Raw genomic sequence first — 21289 nt, 5'->3', positions numbered from 1 at the left:
AAAGACTGACTGGTCATATTTCATTTGCTTATTTCTGTATTTGGTTGCTAAACTGGCACTAATGGGGTGAAACCTTTGCCCAGGCAGTCTTATTTAGTTTACAAATCACAAACTTGTGAGGTAATACTATCAAATAAACGTGCCTTCTTATGCTACATTATTTGACATATCTTTCCGCAAATACTAGTCAACCCTGTCACATAATTTGGTATTCTCCTGCTGCATAATTCTGAATAATTCCAGTGACCCCGGTGAAAGCATTGTGAGTTTTCACAAGGAGCATGTCTGTGCACAAAGTTGCAGGGGGTACTATGTAAATGTGTACTTCTTGAGATCAAAGATACAGTTTTGGCTTCAGGAAAATACTTTTAAACTGGCAATGGTCCAGCATCTCCCCCAACAAGATTTTGCATAAGCCATGGAAAACGTATGCTGTGGAATTCGGTACATAGCAATGTGAAGTAATACTGTGTCTTTTTTGTATTTTAGTGTCTTTGAAGAACCTGCAGCTACAATTAAAAAGGTAAGTGTTTTTTGTTTATTTACTGTTGCAAACATCTCACAGGCGCACACATCCACCGACTGGTTTAGACCATACTTCTGCCTGCTAAGTAGGACAGTGTTCTGGAAGGAAGGTTTTAGTCAGTCAGCACAGATGGTGTCTCAGTGCATGAATGCTGCCCAAGGCCTAACTCTAATTACAGAGACCAGCTGGGAGGCAGGATCCAAAACTGAGATAGCATCTGAGGGAGAGGAAAACAGAGCAGAATCTGGATGTTATTTTTCAGTCAGCTGAGTTCTATCCAATGCCTTGTTGTAGGAAGCTGGCCTGGTGTGTGGTGGGTAAATAGCATACTTACACCTTATACCTGGTCCGGGTGCCCAGGTATCCCCTATTAGTGTAGTTTAGGCAGTGTCTAGAAGCCAGGCTCTCTAGAGGTAGCTGTGGATGAGCAGCCATGGCTTATCTAAGAGACATGCAAAGATCATGCAATACCACCATAGTCACACAGCACTTACACACATGAAAGAAAAAACTCAGTGCTACAAAAATAAAGTACTTTATTTTAGTGACACAATTACCCAAAAAGTACTAGAGAGGCAACCCTCCAATAGGAGGTAAGTAACACACTAGCTATGTACACTGGTAATCAGAAATAGGCACAGAAAGTAATAGAAAACTGTGTGAACAGCAATAGACAATAGTGACCCTAGGGAGAGTCCAAACCATATACTAAAAAAATGGAATGCGAATGCAGGACCCCCACCTAGGTAAGTAGAATGTGTAGAGGGGAGCTGGAGGAAAACCCGAAAGGTAAGTACCACAGTGCCCTCAAGTGACCAGGAAGACAGGAGTAAGTTACTGGATTTTCCCCAAACCACCCAAAAGGAAGAAAAAGAAGATAATGCAACAGCCAGACAATACTGCAAGAAACCAGTGGTGGATTCTTGAACAGGAAGATCTGTGGAAGAAGGGGATCAAGTCCAGAAGTCACAGAAGAGTCAAGTGCAGGCAGGAGCCACTACCCACCTGTCTGTGGTTGCAGGATGTGGTTCACCGAAAGACGATGCAATGCAAAGACAATGCAGCCCTGGAGTCGGTGAGGCATTCCTGGAGGATGCAGTCAACGTCCTACACTGGAAGGATGATTGTGGTCGGTCAGTGGTGTAGAAAAGCCCACCAACAAGCCTTTGCAAAGGCAGAACTCGTGGTGCAGCAAAACGTGAAGCTGCCGGGGACCAGCAAGGTCCAGGAAGACCGATCTTACGGGGCGAGTATTAGTGGGACCCTCAGCAAGGCAGAGAGTCCACAGAAGAAAAGGCAGCCCCCACAGGAGACCCACTGGAAGGAGAAATAGGAGTCACAGAGGAGCCAACGCAGCAAGACTGGAGAAGAGTCCCACGCCGCATTAGAAGCACACACAGGGCTGTGCGTCTCAGGAAGAAGTGCTGGGGGTTGGTGCTACAGGGAGCCTGAAGATCCTTTGGAGGAGATGCAAACAAGCCTTGGTATCTGGAAGAGATGCGGTCCACAGGAGTACTGTTCTGCATGGGAAGGCAAGAGCTTACCTCCACCAAAGTTGGACAGATGGCAGAGAGGACCAAGAGGACTGAACTACTCCAGACCATCACCTGTGATGGGGGATCCAAGCAGCTCAAGATAAAAGGACCTCCACGCAGCTGGTCGTCATTGCAGGGGAGTGACTCCTTCACTCCAAGTACCTTTTGTGTAGCCTTCTCTTGGCCTACCCACACAAGTGGGGCACTGTTCTTAACGGCATATGTGTGGTAGGAAATTTGTGACTTCCCACAGACACCAGAATTTTCTGGATTAAATTACTTGGTGAGAGACACACAAGCCATGCACCCGTCGACTCCCCTGGTTGTCTAGTTTTCATAAATGTGCAGGTTTATTAGGTTTCCCTAGATGCCAGCTGAGCAAGGGGCCAAAATCCACAGTTACCCATATAGTGGCCCAAGTGCAAAAGTGTGATGTGTCTATGTTGTGTTTGGGGCTCTTCCGTTTGCAGGCAGTAGGCCTAGCCACACAAGTGAGGTGCCATTTTTATCGCTAGCCTAAGGGGGTTCCAAATTTTCCAAAAGATTCCAAAACTGTTACTCACAGAAATGTGAGGAAATTGTGCGTTTTAGTCACACTTTGAGGTTTGTAAAGGCTTCTTGGTAAAATTACCTGGAGAGAGCCATACAAGTCACGCACCCCTGGTTCTCTAGTTTTCAAACATGAGCAGGTGTGCTAGGTTTCTCTAGTTGCCTGTGGAGGTAGGGCCCAAATCCACAGTTACCCACATTGCAAAAAAAGGGTCTGTTTTCAGTGCAAAAATGTGATGTGTCTATCTTTCATTTTGCATTGACATTTCCTGTCACGGGCACTAGGCCTACCTACACAAGCGAGACAGCAATTTTTATCACGAGACTTGAAGGAATGCTGGGTGGTAAGACATTTCTAGCTCCCCACCCATACCATAAGTTTGACTCACAGAAATGTGAGAAAGAGGTGGCTTCTGGGAAATAAAAACTGATAAGAGCCACGGATGTCACCCCACCCTGGACTCCCCTTGTTGTCTAGGTTTCAAAAATGTGCAGGTGTACTAGATTTCCCTCCGTGCCGACTAAACTAGGGCTCAAAATTCACAGCTACCCACACTGAAAAAAAAGTGATCCTTTTTTAGTGGAAATATGTCATGTGTATGTGTCTTGTTTTATGGCCGTCTCTTGTCGCGGGCAGAGGCCTACTCCACACAAGTGAGGTACCATTTCATCAGAAGACATGTGGGAACATAAAATAGCCGACCATTTGTTATTACCATTTGAATTTTGCTGCATTTGTGCCTCTGTGTAAGAAAGACATTTTGAAAAATGCCCTCTGAAGCACATGCTGTTACAGGTGCTCAGAAATTAGGGAGTTAAAAAGAACTGTTGATACAGCCAATATTTTTTTAACCTTTTCCACTGTTCAACTGCACACTTTCACAAATATTGTACTAATCCCTTGACCTGCGCCATCACAAAGAGTACCTACCTCTTCAATTCAATTGTACTGTATACATGTATTCATTTTCCTGAGTTCATTAGACAGAAATGTGTTTTTTGAGGTTTACTGCATCTACTGGCAACTCTTACATTTACTGAATCACTAAATGAAATAGTCCAGAGGGAACCACTGTACACATACCCTCCTGCATATATTCATCTGTTTGTTTTTAAAGGCATTAAAGGCTGAGCAACCTAATTCCTTTTGGTTCGGAGGTAAACAAGAGGTTATACACCCATGGTGCTTGGATGACTAGAACTCACCATTGCATTTAAGTCAAAACTGGGAAGATGTTTGCCTCGTCCTGGGTAGTGCATGATTCATGGACAAGTAACATGATTCCTTGAGCTCTTAGGCTTCTTCAAAGAGAAAATACGTACACTGGTTTGCCTAGGTGCGTGATCCACATGATTACATGCTATATATATATATTTCCTCTAGATCTTGGTGAAAAAACAACCTGAGCTCATGCCACTCCATCAAGAGAGCTATGAAGTTTCCTCTTCTCAAAATAGGAGGCACAGGCGCAGTCACTGTCGAATGAGGCAAGGCAGCGTATGCCAGCCCGACTCAGGTGACTATGTACTGGATAGGTGGCTCAGTGAATGGAAGCTAAAGGCTGACATCTGTGTGATTTGCAGACAACTTCTTTGAATCTCTGGTATGGCATACTCAGCTTTTCAACCTTTTGAGGTTGGGAAGGAAATCTCATTCCATAAGAGTAACATTTGTACAGTATAAAACAACTTCAATTACATCAGGTAACTGTAAACATTTGTCATTTACACGTCTTAGAAACTGAAGACGCATGGCAAAAAACTATTTGTAAAAAAAAAAAAAAAATGATATGTTACTTATTTAAAAAGCAAGTTATTATATGTACATATAAACAGACTACTGCAGTCAGGCTTGTTCTTCACCAGCCCCATGATACATTTAAAAATTACAATATTTTACATTTCTCTATCAATAAATCACCACTTGGAGAAACTACCTGTTAGCGTCCCTCCGGAGTGACACATTCCTCTCCTGAGAAAACAAGTTCAATACTTTTATTCCAGAAAATGAAAAGGAAACCAGGCAGACCACGAAAAACCATCCAAACACCATTCCATCACTCCATTAGCTCTGTACACTCAGAAAAAGCAGTAGCACTTTAAATGTAATCCCATTTCAACCACTGCATTTTTTCCTAATCTGGTGCCGCCCAAGGTGCAACATAGAAAAATCCTCTATCCAGGTAAGTAACAAGACAGTCCATATCACTGACAAATGGGGTCTTTGCCCCCTTATGCAACTCCACCTATCTACAGTGTTCAACACTATCAACCAAAAGCTTGCCATCATCATCTTTTCCTCTGACATCAGCACTGAACACTCCAAGTTCCAAAGTTTGTATCTTTACTTACCAATCACAAACACATTCAAATGGAAACCTCCAAACCCCTTTGTTCTCTGTCCCCTGCAGGTTATCCCGAGACTCCGTCATCTTCAATCTATACATTCAGCAACTAGGTGTACTACTGAAGACTCAAGGAATCTCAAGCCACTTTTAAAAAAGTGAATTATTATTTGGGTTGGGCAACTCCCCGCCTCAAGGAAAACACTCTTTGTCAGGGTGAACTCTCAAAGCCACTAAAATAACCTGAGCTCAAATCCCTGGTAGCTATGGCACAGAGCAGACATTATTAACTTAAAGCAATGTGTAATTATGTATGCAGTACCAAAACAATAATAAAGTCAAAACACCAGGACATACAGGTCCCAACCTGACTTAGAAATATAGAGCAAACTTCACTTAAACTGACAACAAAATCTAATAAGGTGTATGATTTTTTAAAGTTTTAAGTAGAAATAGCATTAACAAGCACAATGTTCCAATGATAGTCTATGAAAAGGCATATTGGGACCAAGGCGCAATTTGAAGCTGACCAGTATGGAGTCCTGGTCAGACACAAGAGGATTGATCCCAGCAAAAGTATGCACGTAGAAAAATTTGAAAAAAGTTTCCATGCCCTACTTTAGGAAGAAACTTTGTGGTTTTTTAGGAGAAGCACTGATATTTGTTATAGGTCCCAACACAAAATGGGACTTTGTCACTTTTTGAGAAGAAAAACTCTCCCTAGGAAGGCCCCCGCTTTAAACTGAAGCCGCCAATGTGGAACTGAAGGCTCGATCCCTGATTCAAGTTATTGTCACTTGGAGCTCTGAAGCTTTGGAGATTTTTCGCAGAAGGTTTTTTAAGTCCCATTGCAGAATGTCACTCGGTCTTTTTTCCAGAGGTTTGGGAGCTTTGATCAGGACAAAGCTGAAATTCAATATGATGTTGTTGAATTGTCAGTCAGATCACAGCTCCCAGAAGAAACATTTTCACAAGGTTCAAAACTTTCTTCTTTCTTCTGGTGCCCAAACGACAGAACACTTTGAAGGCCCCAAAGCCCTCAGGGGAAAGCACCTAGAGGCTCTGGAGGTGTTAGGCAGAGGCCAACAAGAAAAGCCCAGTCCAGGTCCAGTTGTTCTGTCTAAGTAGCCAAACAGGAAATCAGTCTTTTGAAGTGCACTTTGCCCTGGCTACAAGAGGGGGTAGGTAGGTCACATACAGCTGGTCCTCTCCTTTTCTGATCCTCCACAGATCCAGAAACAATTCTAAGGATGGTGCCTCCTCAGTGCTCCTCAGTGCTCCCTAACCAATAGGTTAAAAAGTCCTGGGGCAACCCTACCCATTTTTAAGCAGTTCTTGTTTGCCCTACTGTAAACAATCCCACAGTGCCCCTCACTTTCAAAAGATGGGGAAACCCTCTCCTTGTGCAGAGCATATGTGCCAACTCATATGTGGCCGGAGTAATAAGCAGTCTCCTCCTTTGTGATCACTTCAAACCAGTTTAGGAGGTAGCTTTCGTCCCAGTGGGTTTGACTATTGGGACAGAGGCTGGGGCCTTTCCAGATGTCACCTAATATCTGCCTGTAAAATGGCAGGCCCCTTTCAAGTTAATGAAGCTCCTGGTCTTCTTGTAAGGGGAAGCACACACCTCACCAAACCCATGTCATTGTCTCTGCTCTGGTAGAAGGTTTCACACCTCTTTCACACCTAATTCAGGTCAAGTACACAGTGAGCTATTGCTGGACACCTAATGCAAGTTAGCCTCCAGCAGCCTCACACAGGGTAAACATCTAAAAGTTGTATTTCCCATGTTTAATAAAAATCCAACTTCACCATTACACTGGATTTTTATTCAATATAAAACTTAGTCTTTGAATGGAGATTATAGCTGGTACAGGTCAAATGTTATAGATTAAAGTATATAATCTATACAGGTGCTTCCTAAACATTTGGAATCATAAAACAATATTTAGAATGACTAACCTCTGAAGTGGTGGCTTCCTACTCAGCTCTTGTACATAATATGTGGAAGCGGGCGTTACTGCCCTGCTTCAGAGTAGGCTCTGTTGGATGGGTTATGTGCTTCCTTCAAGGACAATTTGCCCCCTCAGATATTCTAATTTACCCCTGCGAGAGTTGTCTCCCCAAACCCATTTAAAAAAAAAAAAAAAATGTAACCTCCCATACTAAACAGTTCCTTCTGCCTATACTCCATAAACATAAGTTTAGTAGGTGCATAGTAGCACTGGGTTTTTTCCAACAACTCGAAGGTCATTTCAACTGAAAGGCATTCGGTTCCTTTCTAAAGAATGAAAGCTATTTATTCCTGTAGTTCATTTTTTAATTCTGGATTTATAACTAAAATGGCTTTTTTTTTTAAACCAGTGCTCGCTGACTATATATATATATTTTTTATTTCATCCATGTGTGTGTAAATTAATCAATACTAGTTTTTGAGCTCTAATGTAATATGTGCTTTACAATTATGTATCGTTTATGATCTGTTTTTAAGGATCGAATAAAGAATATTTTGATTTGATTGGACTTAATTTTGAAACTCACCTAGCTTTAATGGAAATGAGATGGACGATTTTTTAATATAATTAATGTGGTAACACTCTGTCATTTAGACACTAGATTGTCCCTTGAAATGGGCACTGAATTTGCACAGACATACTGTTTACTCATAAATATATACTAAACACAAACGATAATGTGGGGAAATTGGGTTTCAGTGAATATTTGTCACTTGTGCATCATTAAGTTGAATGTATTGATTTGTTTTGATTCTATTAAAATGATTGTTTGCATCACACTTCAGAATTACAAAGATATGTGCTTCATTTTTGTTTTCCTATTTATATTGTTCATTTGCAGGTATTTATATTCTGTTGTGTGTTACAAAAAAATTAAGTCCAGTGAGGTAACAGATGTTGCAGTCACCACAAAGATAGTGCCAACTGATTTTCGAGAATCCTCGGACTGTAGCAATCAATTCCATCTTGGAGAGTTTTTGACACCTGTTGTGAATCATAAGGTCTTGTAGATTACTGGATAGTTGAAATCAAATATCGGTCTTGGTAAATGAAGTTTTCCAGTGTTTACAATCGTTCTTATTCCTCAATTTGTTGGACAAATCTTCAGCTTGAATGTCAATCTCTAGCCTATTACAATTCTGCATATGTGTCTTAATTCTAAATAGTTTTCTATGCACATTTATTGAATTCAAAAGATATGCTTGGTCTGAATTGCTGTTATTTATAGAATAGGAATTCTGATCCTCTATGAACTTACTGCAGGAGTTCCGTTGACCAAGCCTCTTTTTGTCCCTGTTTGATTCTTGGATACAAAGTGTCAGGTTTTTTGGCATTATGTCAGATTGTCTAGAGGAGGATCTCATGTACTGACGAACTTTGTGACCAACATTTTGACGGCTATTCCACATTGGCTCTAAATCTCCTCACAATGCCCTCTTCAATGTAAGTAAAAATACTTCCACTAGGTGTACTGGTGTTGTAGTACATTTGCATTTTCTGCATGGTCACACAAGAGTTTTTGCCTTTTAACAGACCCTGTTTTTGCTTGACTTAAATCTCTTTGCACTGTTACCCCTTGTGAACAGGAGTAAAGTGATTGGCCTCCCCATTAAGGCATGGTTAAATTGGCTTATTCCTAGTTTACATACTTATGTTGCCTATACGACCCTAGTATATTGTATAGATATGTACCAAGACCCTAGAAATTAAATACCAACTGTGGACTGCAGCACAAAGTGTGCCATCCACAGACTAGGCCTGGAAAAGATGGCATCAAGCCTCCCATGCGTAGCCTGACAGGAGGAGCTTGAACCTCTGGCTCAGACCTGTCAAAATCACTCTTTTGACCGGTAGGAAAAGCTTATTTTAACTATTAAATTGATATTAGAAATGGTATGCTCCTCTAGTGACACTGTCACTGATCAAGATGTAACTGGCACATAGAAAAAGTAAAAGTATATATCAGTGTAAGACCTGGTATCCTTAGGGTAGTCTTACCCCAGACTTTCTGCCTTTCACCTCCTGTTGTGTTGCTGTATCTTTTTTGTTGACCTTAGGACTCGGGCACTGTATTGCTTCTAACCAATGCTAAAATGCATGTGCTTCTCCCTTAAACATGGTAACACTGTTGTATGTATAACTGGCATATATAATTTACTTCTAAGCCCCTTGCAAAGTCGCCTGTAAATTAAATGCTACTCATGGGCCTGCAGCACTGATTGTCCCACTCACCCTCAGTAGCCCTTAAACATGTCTCAGGCCTGCCATTGGGGAGCCTGTACGTGCAGTTTCACTACCACTTCGCCTTGGCTTTAAAACCGCTTGCAAACCTTAAACTCCCCTTTTCTTACATATAAGTCACCCCTGAGGTGGGCCCTAAGTAGCCCACAGGGTAGGGTGCTATGTAAGTAAAAGGCAGAACATGAACTTTTACATTTTCACCTGAAAAATTCCCAAAGTCGTTTTTTATTACTGAGACGCCTGCTCCCCTCATAGGCCAACTTCGGGAATTCCTTAATATACTTTAAAGCTGTAATTCCAGATCAGAAAGGAGTAGCTGCATCATGTTTCATATCATTAGAATGGTAACGATCAATCCTCTTTACTGGCAAAGTCGGATTTATTATTACTATAAATGGCACCTTTAGAAAGTGACAAAACACAAAGGGGGTAGGGCTTGTTTCAGGATCAGCAAGGCTGAGCCACAAAAATTCATGCAAACAACAAGATGCCAATGCTGACCGAAATTTTTAAGTAAAATTATTTTATATCCAAGATCATGTGACACAGAGTGATCTACATCCGTTATGCCACACACTTCACAATATGTTTGTAGAGTACATTGTTATAAACAACAAAAAAACACAATCAACAACAAATTTGCATGCAAAAATATTGTCAGCCCACAGAACTTTTAACACACATAAATAACTTAACTTTGTGCAAAATATCGAAGACATTACAACAGTTGAACAATAAATTTGCATACATAGATATTGTCAGCCCACAAAATGTTAAACAAACAAAATAAAGTAACTTTAAGCAAAACATTGAAGACATTACAACATTTGTGACGATCAGACAGATGTGTTGGGGTCTGAAATTAAGTTCTCGAAAGGGGCTGTCAACTAATTCACTTCACAGCCCCTTCCAATGGGAAAACACCAGAGGAACAACACAAAACAATAATAAAAACTAAGCAACCATCAGTGATACTCTCCGTCTTAGGGTTAAGTCCAATATTCCCTGTGTGCTTATCCAGTCTTAGCAGCGCTTTCTGGAGTGTGAAGTCAACGTGTTTCAAACCCTACAAAAGTTCAAAGGTTCTTGTCAGGACACAGAACCGGTAGAAACTGTGAACAACAAAATGCTTAGAAATTCAAGAAAACACATTAACAGTAGTGGGCGTCAAATTATATAATCATGTTTGGGAGGAACACATTTCACTTGGTGACTTACAGTCATTTCACTGCAAAAGCCCGTTACTACATCTGTGCATGTGAAATGACCACCCATCACCAGCGTTACAAGTCAATGAAATCTCCCATTTTTAATTTTTCACAGAGGCCTCTTTCAGAAGTGGAGGAAAGTATCCTCCAGAAAGGGTTGTCCTTTGTTCCTGCAAGGCACACAAACTTCGTTCAGCTAAAAACAGAGGTGTTGGAGTTTTGTAGAAAAAATAAGTTTGAAAGCCTTCTGTCTTGAACATGATACACGGTTGAGTCAATAAGTGTCTGGTTTACAAAAAACAGTCCAGCTTCTACCCACCACCAAATACCATTTCAAAAGAGATCCTCACTTTTGAGCAAACAATACTTTCTGCGATCAATGACCTCAAGAAAAAAAGGAGTTTGTGACGAATAATACCATAAAAACACAGAGGACTGCTCTCAATAATTTACAAAATGACAACTCCATTGTGATCAAACAGGCAAACAAAGGTGGGGCAATAGTCAGTTGTTCAGCTGATGATTACAAAAAAGGAGGCTTAAGACAGGATCAAAATCTTGAATTTTACCGTATGATTCCTAACGATCAGACCAAAGCAATCCAAAGTGAAATTTCTGATATTAAAGAAGCTTTTGACAAAGGATTTATTGGCCTTAAGAAATGTGAGTTTTTGGAACAAAGACAACCCCAGAATACCAGTTCTTTACTTCCCAAGATCCATAAGAATGAGACAATACTGTCTGTATTTGTACAGGACCTGAATAATCTTTTACAAAGGTTTAATGAATGGCTCAATAATGGATCTGCGGACATCCAGTTCGGTTTAAACAGTAGCAACACTATTATTACATTTTTGGACGTTGAAGTTGTGGCCAAAAGTGGCAAGTTACAAACTACACTATTCATTAAACCAACTGATTGCAACAAATCTCTCCATTATTTCAGTGTTCATCCATACAGCATACAAGACAATTTGCCTTATGGGCAGTTTCTTCACATTAGGCATAACTGTTCTTATTTTGTTTTTTTTCACAAAGCTCGAATTTTGGGGAAAAAAAACTGGCACAACGTGGCTATCCAAAGAAATTGTTGGAAAAATCTTTGAAGAGAGCATGGTTTACAAAAAGGGAAATCCTTTTGCTTAAAAGAGAGAAAACATGTTCTGAACTGTTAGTATGTGTTACCACATTCTGCCCTCAAATGAACCATGTGGAAAGAATTATCATACAGAACTGGCATTTGATTTCTAGACTGCACCTTGCATTCCAATGTCCTATGTTCGCTTTAAAGCAGAATCAGAGCATAGGGAGCCAAACTGTCTGTGCATACACACCTCCACCTACTTTGAAATCCAATTTACGCCAGATCTGGCAGTTGCCCCAGTTACAGGACATCATAAATGTGGCACTTGTGCCTGTTGCAATAACAATTGAAGTCACAGATTTTTCTTACAGGAACAAGAACTGGAAACACCATGCATTTTCGAACTGCAAAACTAGAAATGTGGTATATGGTGTCATTTGCCGGTGTGAGAAGCTTTAAATAGGAAAAACTAATCAAAATATCCACCAAAGGATTTTTCAGCAAAATTCCAGAATAATGCGCAAAGTGATCACCACTCCCTTTGTCAACCATTTTATCAACTGCAGAACCTGCAACATTTATGCCAAACCCTATTATGACCCACGCTCCCCCCCCCACACATATTTTGTAATCCCCTACATATCACAGGATTGAACAGTAATGTTATTTTGCTTACAGGTCCTGCAGGCCCGATTCCTCTTCCAAGTTGGGGCCACCAATAGATAGTTATTAACTGCCACTAATATATACCTGCCACTGATATGGCAGGAATATATCCTGCACTCGGCGAGACGTGCTGCAAGGCTCCTCCCTTAGTCCTTGTCTACTTAATATTTATATGGTGCTGTTAGCTTTCCTAGTGGAATCCTTTAACATCAGAGTCATCTGATACGTGGATGACACTCACCGCCTGCTCAAATATGAGGGCGATTCATCGGAGGCAAAAGTGGCTTTTGCTAGCTGTATGGAGGCAGTTCTGGACTGGTTGAAGGTCAACAAACTACAATGCAGATAAGACGGAGGTCTTATTGTTTGGTCACAACCCTGTGCCAGGATGGATGGGAGCATGGCCTAAGACTGCCCCTCCTCCGCCTCCACCTATGTTGAAGGCCTGGAACTTAGGGGTGATATTTGACACTAAACTCTCGTCTAGGGCTCAGGTATCAGCTGTAGTTAGATCTGCTACTAGATCCTGTGCATGCTGAAAACATCCCTGCAGTTCCTTCCACACTCTTCCACACTCTGCCCAGGTGAAGGTGGTCAGGTAACTGATCATTTTGAGGATGGACTATGCTAATGCCCTTTATTTGAGAGTGCCACCTTATCAAACCAATCGATTACAAGTGGTGCAAAATATGGTTGTCCGCCTTTTGTTTAAACTGCCTAAGTCTGCTGTGGTGCCCTCATTCCGTGAAAATTGCACTGGCTGCCAGTGAGGCAATGTATACTTTGTATACTTTGTAAATCTTTAATAATGGTTCACCAAGCCTTTTACAAGGGCCAAACTTTCTTAATAAGAGGGTGATGGAATATACTCAGATGTGCCCACCGGACTAGTAATGCTAGGTTTGTGGTGGTTCCTCAGTTTAGGAGGCTTCGCCAGGGAGGCTCTTCTTTTTCAGTGGTAGCTGCTAAACTATGGAATCACCCTCCTTCACATTTAAGGTCCATCTCGGCCAATGATTCATTAAAAAAAGAATTGAAAACCTACCTGTTTAGAAGTTTGTGTGAGGACGGGCTGCCCTTGCGCCGACTTCTATAAGTACCTCAGCGCCGGGACTCTCTAAGTGGAGAAGCTGTGCGCTTTCAGTCATTCATACAGATATATTCACCTTCAATACACTTGCACCTTTTTTGATATGCGTATCCAGATCCCAGTGTAAATTCGAGAGGCTTTGGACAACTTTTTCACAACTGTGTAGTGCACGCCCATCCGCCTCAAACTACATTTCTCAGAATACTTCAGAGTTGCCCTTACCTATAACTTCCGACTCCCAACAGCCATTAATTACCCACTACCCATTACTCCATTATGTCCCTCAGCAAAACGACTTGTGGAATTCATGGCATGTTTTTCATTGACAGTTTGACCATGGCACGATTGGTGACACAGTCAATCATGTTTTCACTCCGCCAGTTCCTGGGGTGTTATTTACCACAACACTGTAATATTGCTTCTGGAAAGCACCGGCCGCCTGTGGTACATTGTATCTATTCCTTCTCCAGACAGCTTTTTTCCCTGCATTCGAGCAATGCTAGTTTGGCACACCATTAGAGGCCTGCTTTCTCCAATAGTTTCCTCTGCCACGAAGTTCAGTCCCTGTGCAAGCCCCATATTAAAAGTGAGCCCTTTTCTCAGTGTTCCGGTCATTGCTTTCCCTGCAATTGTGCCAGTCACTTGCAGTTTTAATGTTCTTTCGGATTTCCCCCAGCGTGACCTCCCACTATTACTGTTTCTGGTATGCCTTGGCTGCCTGTGATACAATGTATGTACTGCCTTACCGACAAGCCATTTTCCTTACACATATGTGATGCCGGCTTCGCCCACCACTTTAGGCCCACTTTCATCAACAGTTTACTTTGTTACCGTGTTTAGTCCCTGTGCAAGCTTCAAAATACAAGTGTGTCTCTTCCTCATTAGTCTTCCCACCATTGCCTTCCTTGGCACATTTTTTCTGCATTAGTGGTGGACGCTTTAATTTACTAAAACTTAACATTTGCTTTTTGATTCTGCTTCTTCTCTTAGTATTTGTCCACCTCACCCATGCCCCCTCAACACAGCTCGCCTCCCCTGACTATATGATTCATGATTTCAGAAAGCTGTAGTGTTCACATAGATACTGACTCTGTTGTATTTGACACACATTTTTCAGATCATAGTTTCCACAATATATTACTTCCCCTTCAGTGTATGTTTTTGGTTGGCACTTTCTTTTCAGGGTTACACTATTGCCGTTGGCTTTGTTATACAACAAGCTAATTCAACTTTGTTTCGAACAGTCAGCTGGCTGGCCGTCGTCCATGTGAGTATCTACCCACTTTTTCAATCATTTCCCCTTTTTCTAGTTCTGTTGCTACTGTTTTTACAGATCACATGCACAGATGTAGTAATGGGCTTTTTCAGTAAAATGTAAGTCACAAAGTGAAGTGTGTTCCTTCCAAACATTATTATATAATTTGACACCCACTAATGTTAATGTTTTCTTGTATTTCTGTGCATTTTCTTTTGTTCACATTGTCTACCAGTTCTGTGTCCCAATGAGAACCCTTGAAATTTTGTAGGGTTAGAAACGTGATGACTGCACACACCAGAGAGCGCTGTTAAAAGACTGAATAAGCACACAGGGAATATTGGACTTAACCCTAAAACAGAGTATTCCTGTTGGTTGCTTAATTTTGATTGTTTTATGTTGCTCCCTCTGGTGTTTTCCCATTGGTAGGGGCCATGAAGTGAATTAGTTGACAGCACCTTTCAGGAACTGATTTTCAGAAACCCAGCACATCTGTTTGATCATCAAAAATGTTGTAATGTCTTCGATGTTTTGCTCAAAGTTAAGGTATTTATGTTTGTCTAAAGTTTTGTGGACAGACAATATTTATGTATGCAAATTTGTTGTTGATTGTGGATTTTTCCATTTATAACAATGTAGAATACAAATATATTGCAAAGCATGTTGCATAACAGATGTAGATCACTCTGATTGAGTCATGTGATTTTCAATATAAAATTATTTTACTTAAAAAAATCTTGTTTGTTGCATGAACCTTTAGAAAGTGAACATTTCTCTTCTGTTACTGCTCTGTAAGCCTGTCTCCAATAAACGTCTAGTCTATTAGAACAGTCAACTGCATCTGCATACTGATGGGTCTTCCTGAGTTGGGAGGATGGGAAGGGCTTACACTTACAGTTCAAAGGGTAGTGGTCTGAGCCCCACACAAAGTGCTAATTACCAACAACTGATAGTCTGGAGCCAGGGCTGAGATGAAAAGGGGACCTGTGCACTTCAGAGAGATCCTTTGACATCATCTCCCACATTAAAGGCACTTTTGGGTATAAGTACTGGGTCTCTGACTCCCTGAAATCAGATCACCAATGGACTTGGGAAGACCTCAGCTGGAGTAAAGACTGTCGTGCTGTAAGGATTGCCACTCTGCCTAAACTGACTGTTCCAAGGGACTGCTTCTCTGCATTGCTGAGCTGCAATGCTACCTTCTGATCCCTGCTCTGCTGGGGACAAGAGCTGGACCCATCTTGCTGACCGGAGTATCTCCAAGGACTTGTTCTTCTGCAATCTCAGGGACAGCAAAGACTGCTTACAACTCTCCTGGTGCTCCTGGCCTCTGCCACCTGTGAGTCCTACTGTTGCCTGAGGTGCCCCTCTCCAGTCCTGGCCCTCAGAAGTGGGTTCTACAGGCAATTCCAGCACAAACCGATGCATTGCCTGAAGTGCTTGTAAAATTTTGGTGCATCGCTCATTCAACGCTAACGCATTCAGAGCCTGCATGGCCCGACAACTATGCTCTGCGTGGCTCAACAATGACGCATCACGTTTACTCTAACAAGGCCGGACAGAGCACAGCAATGCCAATATGATTACGTCCAGTAAATGCATTTAATGCTGAATGCTCGCTGATCCTGGATTCAACCAACAAGAGCATTCCTTCTTGAGGCACTCAAAGCACCCAAGTATCTTCAAACACTCATAACAGGCACAGATACCGTTTATCTCATGAGCATGGTATTAAGGGACAAGATCTAGTGGTATGTAACTAGAAACATTACTTACTCGTGCTTCATTCTGCTGTAGTTTTTCTTCCATGCTTAAAGCTGTAGGAGAATCTAACAAGGCAATCTAAAATATAAAACAAGAAAATAAGGTCATTAGATTGAGTCACACATTAGGAGGAACAGATAAGCATAAACAGAAACTAATCAGACAGTTTTTATTTTGTGCTGATATTTTCAGGAAAACTTGCCAATGGCAAAACAAGTATACAACATTTTACTTCCATTATTAGTAACATATCTGTCTTGCCTTCCGAGATTCAAAAAATGAGAAATGGAAAGAAAGAAGCAGCAAGAACCAAACCCATCCACATCGTTCACTGACTAATTATCCATAAATCAAGTGTAGCGGTATTGCATATATGTATATATAAATATTCACTGAAAAAAACAAAGGTTACAGGGACGTTATAGTTGACGTTTTACCTGTAAAAACCCACAGCAATTCAGCAGTTATAGTTATATTTATCTGAAGAAATGCCAACTTAACTATAACGTCCTTGTAACCTTTGGTATTTTTCAATTAATTTCCATGTTTTTTTTTTTTTTTTAAACATGCGCGTTACTATATCCAGCACCCGGCACGGCCTGTGGCCAACCTTCCCACATACACCCAAACCCAAGCTATGCTCGCCCTTCAGCCATGTGCAGCATGGGGCTGGATCCTGTGGGAGTTATTTTTTTTCAGTTTTTCTCTGGATCTGCAGATCTACTGCGCATTTACACAGGGACCCCTTTTGTGTTTTTGCACTAGTTCCCACCCCACCATCCCCAGCCAATGAGACAAACAAAATAGCAGCAGCAACTTTTTTGTCAGGTTACCTTAAATAACTCCGAATATACTTTACACAAAATCACAAAAGTAGAATCTGCAGATCAAGATCTAGCTTCCTGCCAAATTTGGTGTAATTCTGTTCACCGGTTAGGGTTGTAGTCGTGTCTAAAGAATGCAAAATCCCCATAGACAGAGAATGGGGAAAAAGTGTTTTGGGACCTCTCTTTTTTCTCGGCCCCTATTGGTGGATCACCCCAAAACTCCAGCTAAAGTGAGTGTCCTATTAGATTTTATAATTTCAAGAAGATTTGTCACACAGCGCCAAAGTTATTGGCAAAACCAAAAAAGCATAGTCTATTAAAAAAACAAAATGGATCTCAACTATAAATACCTACTGGCTTGTAATATATATCTATCTATCCTGTTCACCCATTCCATGGAGTCTGGAAGCTGTCGCGGAAATGGTGCGCGATACAGGTGAGGAACACATCCAGTTTGTACTCCACACTCTCCGAAGCAATGCGAGGCACGCACTCGGGTATACACAAGAATCCACAGTCTGAACGCAAAAGGTTTGATTTTACATTGCCAATCCACAGTGCACAAAAACAACCTATCGAGTTTCGGCGTGACCAAGGCATGGAAGATGCTGAAACACACTGGGTTGTTTTTGTGCACCGTGAATTGGTAAGGCTCGTAAATCCTCCGGTGTTCTTATGGAGTAAGCTCACTAGTTCTGCCCTTCTTGAGTATGATTATGTTGGGTATTAATAATCCCTTAAATTTACAGAACTACACAACGCAAAGACTGAACAAGCTACGAAAACAATTTACACTAACAATCAAAATGAATCCCCTCTCACTCATTTGGCCTTTTATAATCTATGTAATGCTCTTTCCTTCTTCATTTACTGACAATAAGAAGAAACTATTTTAAAAGTATTCATCATCCATGACAACGTTTACAAATATATGAACTGTGAAGTATGAATGGTATCTTGTTCACATGCTCACATGAATGTCTACAAAGTTAAATAAGTGGTCCTCATTAAGTAAGAGAATAACACTAAGGGGGTTATTCTAACTTTGGAGGAGTGTTAATCCGTCCCAAAAGTGACAGTAAAGTGACGGATATACCACCAGCCGTATTACGAGTTCCATAGGATATAATGGACTCGTAATACGGCTGGTGGTAAATCCGTCACTTTTCCGTCACTTTTGGGACGGATTAACACCTCCTCCAAAGTTAGAATAACCCCCTAAGACTATTTAAGTGCAATCACAGAATTATGCTTTTCTTTAACAAGCTTATACCATTATAGAAAAATCACACTGGCAAACAATGCATAATACATTATAGTTCGTGATGAGATACCCCTGCGGGAATTAGGCCAAAAGACTTTCAATTACATCATCATACTAGAGAGCCGGTAAACATAATGTGTGGGCGTTCATTTAACTAACCACCTATAAGAAAAAATACTTTTATTCCACATATTCCACTCAATTGATCCCACAGTTAGAAAAATTATTTAACACATCGATCAACACAGGTCTACTCCCCCCTTCCACCAGGGAAGCACTGGTAACATCTCTACTAAAACCCGGGAAGTCCTTGCAGGAGCTGTCCTCCTATTTACCCTTATCAATAATAAACACTGAATATAAAATCCTTAGCAAGATTTTGGCCCGCAGACTGCTATCATTGCACAACTAATGCACATAGACCAGTGTGGCTTTGTGCCCCGTCGCAATACTTCTTTGAACATTAGTCGCCTATTCAAAATAATGGACACCAGTGGGAACCTTCACCCTCATGCCAGTTGACTCTGCCTGGACATCCAGCAAGCTTTCAATTCATTGTGCTGGGACTTCATGTTAGCAGCCCAACATAGCTTTGGGATACCTCAGGCCTACATTCAATGGGTCAAACTACTGTATACCAACCCCACAGCTTGGGCACAAACAGCTCCTCATATATTCCAATCCTACCTGGTGTGGCGAGGTACGCGGCAAGGTTGATACCTCTTTCTGCTTCTCTTTACCCTAGCGGTCGTATCCATAGCCCAAAGAATAGGCAGGTCATAAGGGGATCCCAGTGAATAATGCTATCCATACTATATCACTCTATGCGGATGACATTATCTTGTAATTAAAGGATCTCCGAAGGTCACAACACAACTGTCCCAATTATTTTCCACCTTCGGGAGAATTTCAGGCCTCCATAGTAATGCAGATAATTCTTGGGGATACTCCTTTGCCGGCATGTACCCAGCTCCTACATGACCCTTCGGGGACCACAGGACACCAGTGGCCCCTCACACCTTTCAATACCTTGGGATTCAACTATATCGAACAGGCTCTGACTTACTGGAGGGCAACCTTTCATTCATGATTATGATGCCTATATCACAGATTGCCGTCTGGGTCATATTGCCTTTATCCATGGCTGGGTGGATAGCCCTTGCCAAAAATGCTACCACACATTTTATAGCACTTCGTGAATTTTCCAATCGTCATACCAGCAGGGATCTTTCGACACCTGAACTCTATATGGATCGAACTGGTGTGGGGGCAGGGTGTCGCAGAGTCTGCCTGGTGAAACTGCAACTCCCAACAGACCAAGGAGGCATGAGGGATATGATTTAAGGCCTACTGCATAGCAGGGCAACTACAGTGGTTGTCTTGCTGGACTGCTGGTCATAATCGGTCTGAAACAGACTGCACTACTGCCCAAATAGAACATTCCCAGCTGCACCGTCTGCTGTACCCTGGTGGTTGCTGCTACACACCGCGCACATATATTGGAAGCAAGACGAAATACACAATGGTCTAGGCTCTTTAAGGACCCAATATCCCCTTGCAAGGGATTCCTACTCCCTCAGTCACCCTAGACTTGAACCCTGGAAACAGGACGGGATTACCACTTTAGGGGGCTTGCTCATGACACTCAAGGGATTCATTACCATACATAAACTCCCAGACTCCCTATTCCTCACACATGCCAGTATTCTTAGAGATGTACCTAGGTACTGGGCAGCGCACGTCAGGTGCCACCGGTTCATGAACTCCTACAGGCGCTACACACAATGGGACACGGCAAGCACCTCGTGCTATGTAGGGGCCTCCAGGTTCACCTTATGATCCCATTTACATCCTTACGAGAAAAATGGCAAAAATATCTACAGGGCACTTTCCGGGAAGGAATGGGTGAGCATTTTAGAATGCCACAACAAAGTGTCCCGCAATTCAAGATTTTAATTCATTCAATGTGTCAATTTACACCGGGCATACCTAACGCCTTGCCAAACCGATAATACCCTACTGTGGGACAGACTCACTTAAGTAATATGGAACACTGTACCTTACGGCTGCCTATGTGACCTAGGGGGTCTTAAATGGGATGAGATCCACAAACTTGGCAGTACTCTTGGCAAAGCGCCTCCTCACTAGACAATGGAAATCAGCAATGGCCCCGAAACTTGAAGACTGGCGGGAGGAGGTCCAATGCTGGGCACTTGCAGAAAGTTAGGCCCTTCAGCAGGAGGACTATAGAGGGCTCCGTAAGTCTCTCATCTCCATAGAATAGGATGTTCTATTAGTTTTCTTTAAGGCACAAAACCCCAACCCATAAGACATCTCTAATTCACAGAGGGGCGCTCCTTTCTGATCTATTCTGGCCCAACACTAGTCCTGTACTGCAAGATGCAAGTCATACAGAGGCCCTATAGCCACAGTGGCAACTAAATCCATTACTAGATTACATTACACATGCATTTTTCCATTACATGTGCATTTTTCAATCCCCTTCTGACGACGAGCGGTTACCCTAGGTGACACATCAAGGGTTCTAGTTATGGTTGGGGATCCGGGTGGAGGGATGTCTATATTAGGGAATTGTGCTTGCCTACAAACTGGCTTAATTGTACTAAGACTCAAACATCAGCAAATCTAGAGTGTTGCTGGTGTTGTACAGTGCTCCTTATTGGAGCTGCTCTCCACCTAAATTTGGGAATTACCCAGAGTTCTCAGTTGTGTTTATATATATATATATATATACACACACACACACACATATACATACACACGCTACTTATTTATGCGTGTGCAAGGCAAAGCTAAAAATAAGAATTAAAAAAGCTACAAAAAAATAAATAAAATGCATCACCATGGGGCTTGACACCAACTTCATCCCTTTTGTCTGCCAACTTCAGGTCATTGAACC

At 41.7% G+C, this 21289-nt stretch overlaps 1 protein-coding gene across 2 annotated transcripts in view; it reads right to left on the bottom strand.

Annotated features, from left to right (window-relative positions):
• KIF16B (kinesin family member 16B) overlaps nt 1–21289 on the bottom strand; it is a 1953564-nt gene that overhangs the window by 1489339 nt on the left and 442936 nt on the right. For both annotated transcript variants that reach the window (XM_069234094.1, XM_069234093.1), the window contains exon 11: nt 16291–16356. In XM_069234094.1, the coding sequence (XP_069090195.1) occupies nt 16291–16356 (66 nt within the window). The remainder of the gene's footprint in view (nt 1–16290; nt 16357–21289) is intronic.

Source organism: Pleurodeles waltl, chromosome 5 (genome assembly GCF_031143425.1).
Source record: "Pleurodeles waltl isolate 20211129_DDA chromosome 5, aPleWal1.hap1.20221129, whole genome shotgun sequence".
In the NCBI taxonomy this organism is placed as follows: Eukaryota; Metazoa; Chordata; class Amphibia; order Caudata; family Salamandridae; genus Pleurodeles; species Pleurodeles waltl.
This window is presented reverse-complemented; position numbering and strand designations above follow the sequence as displayed.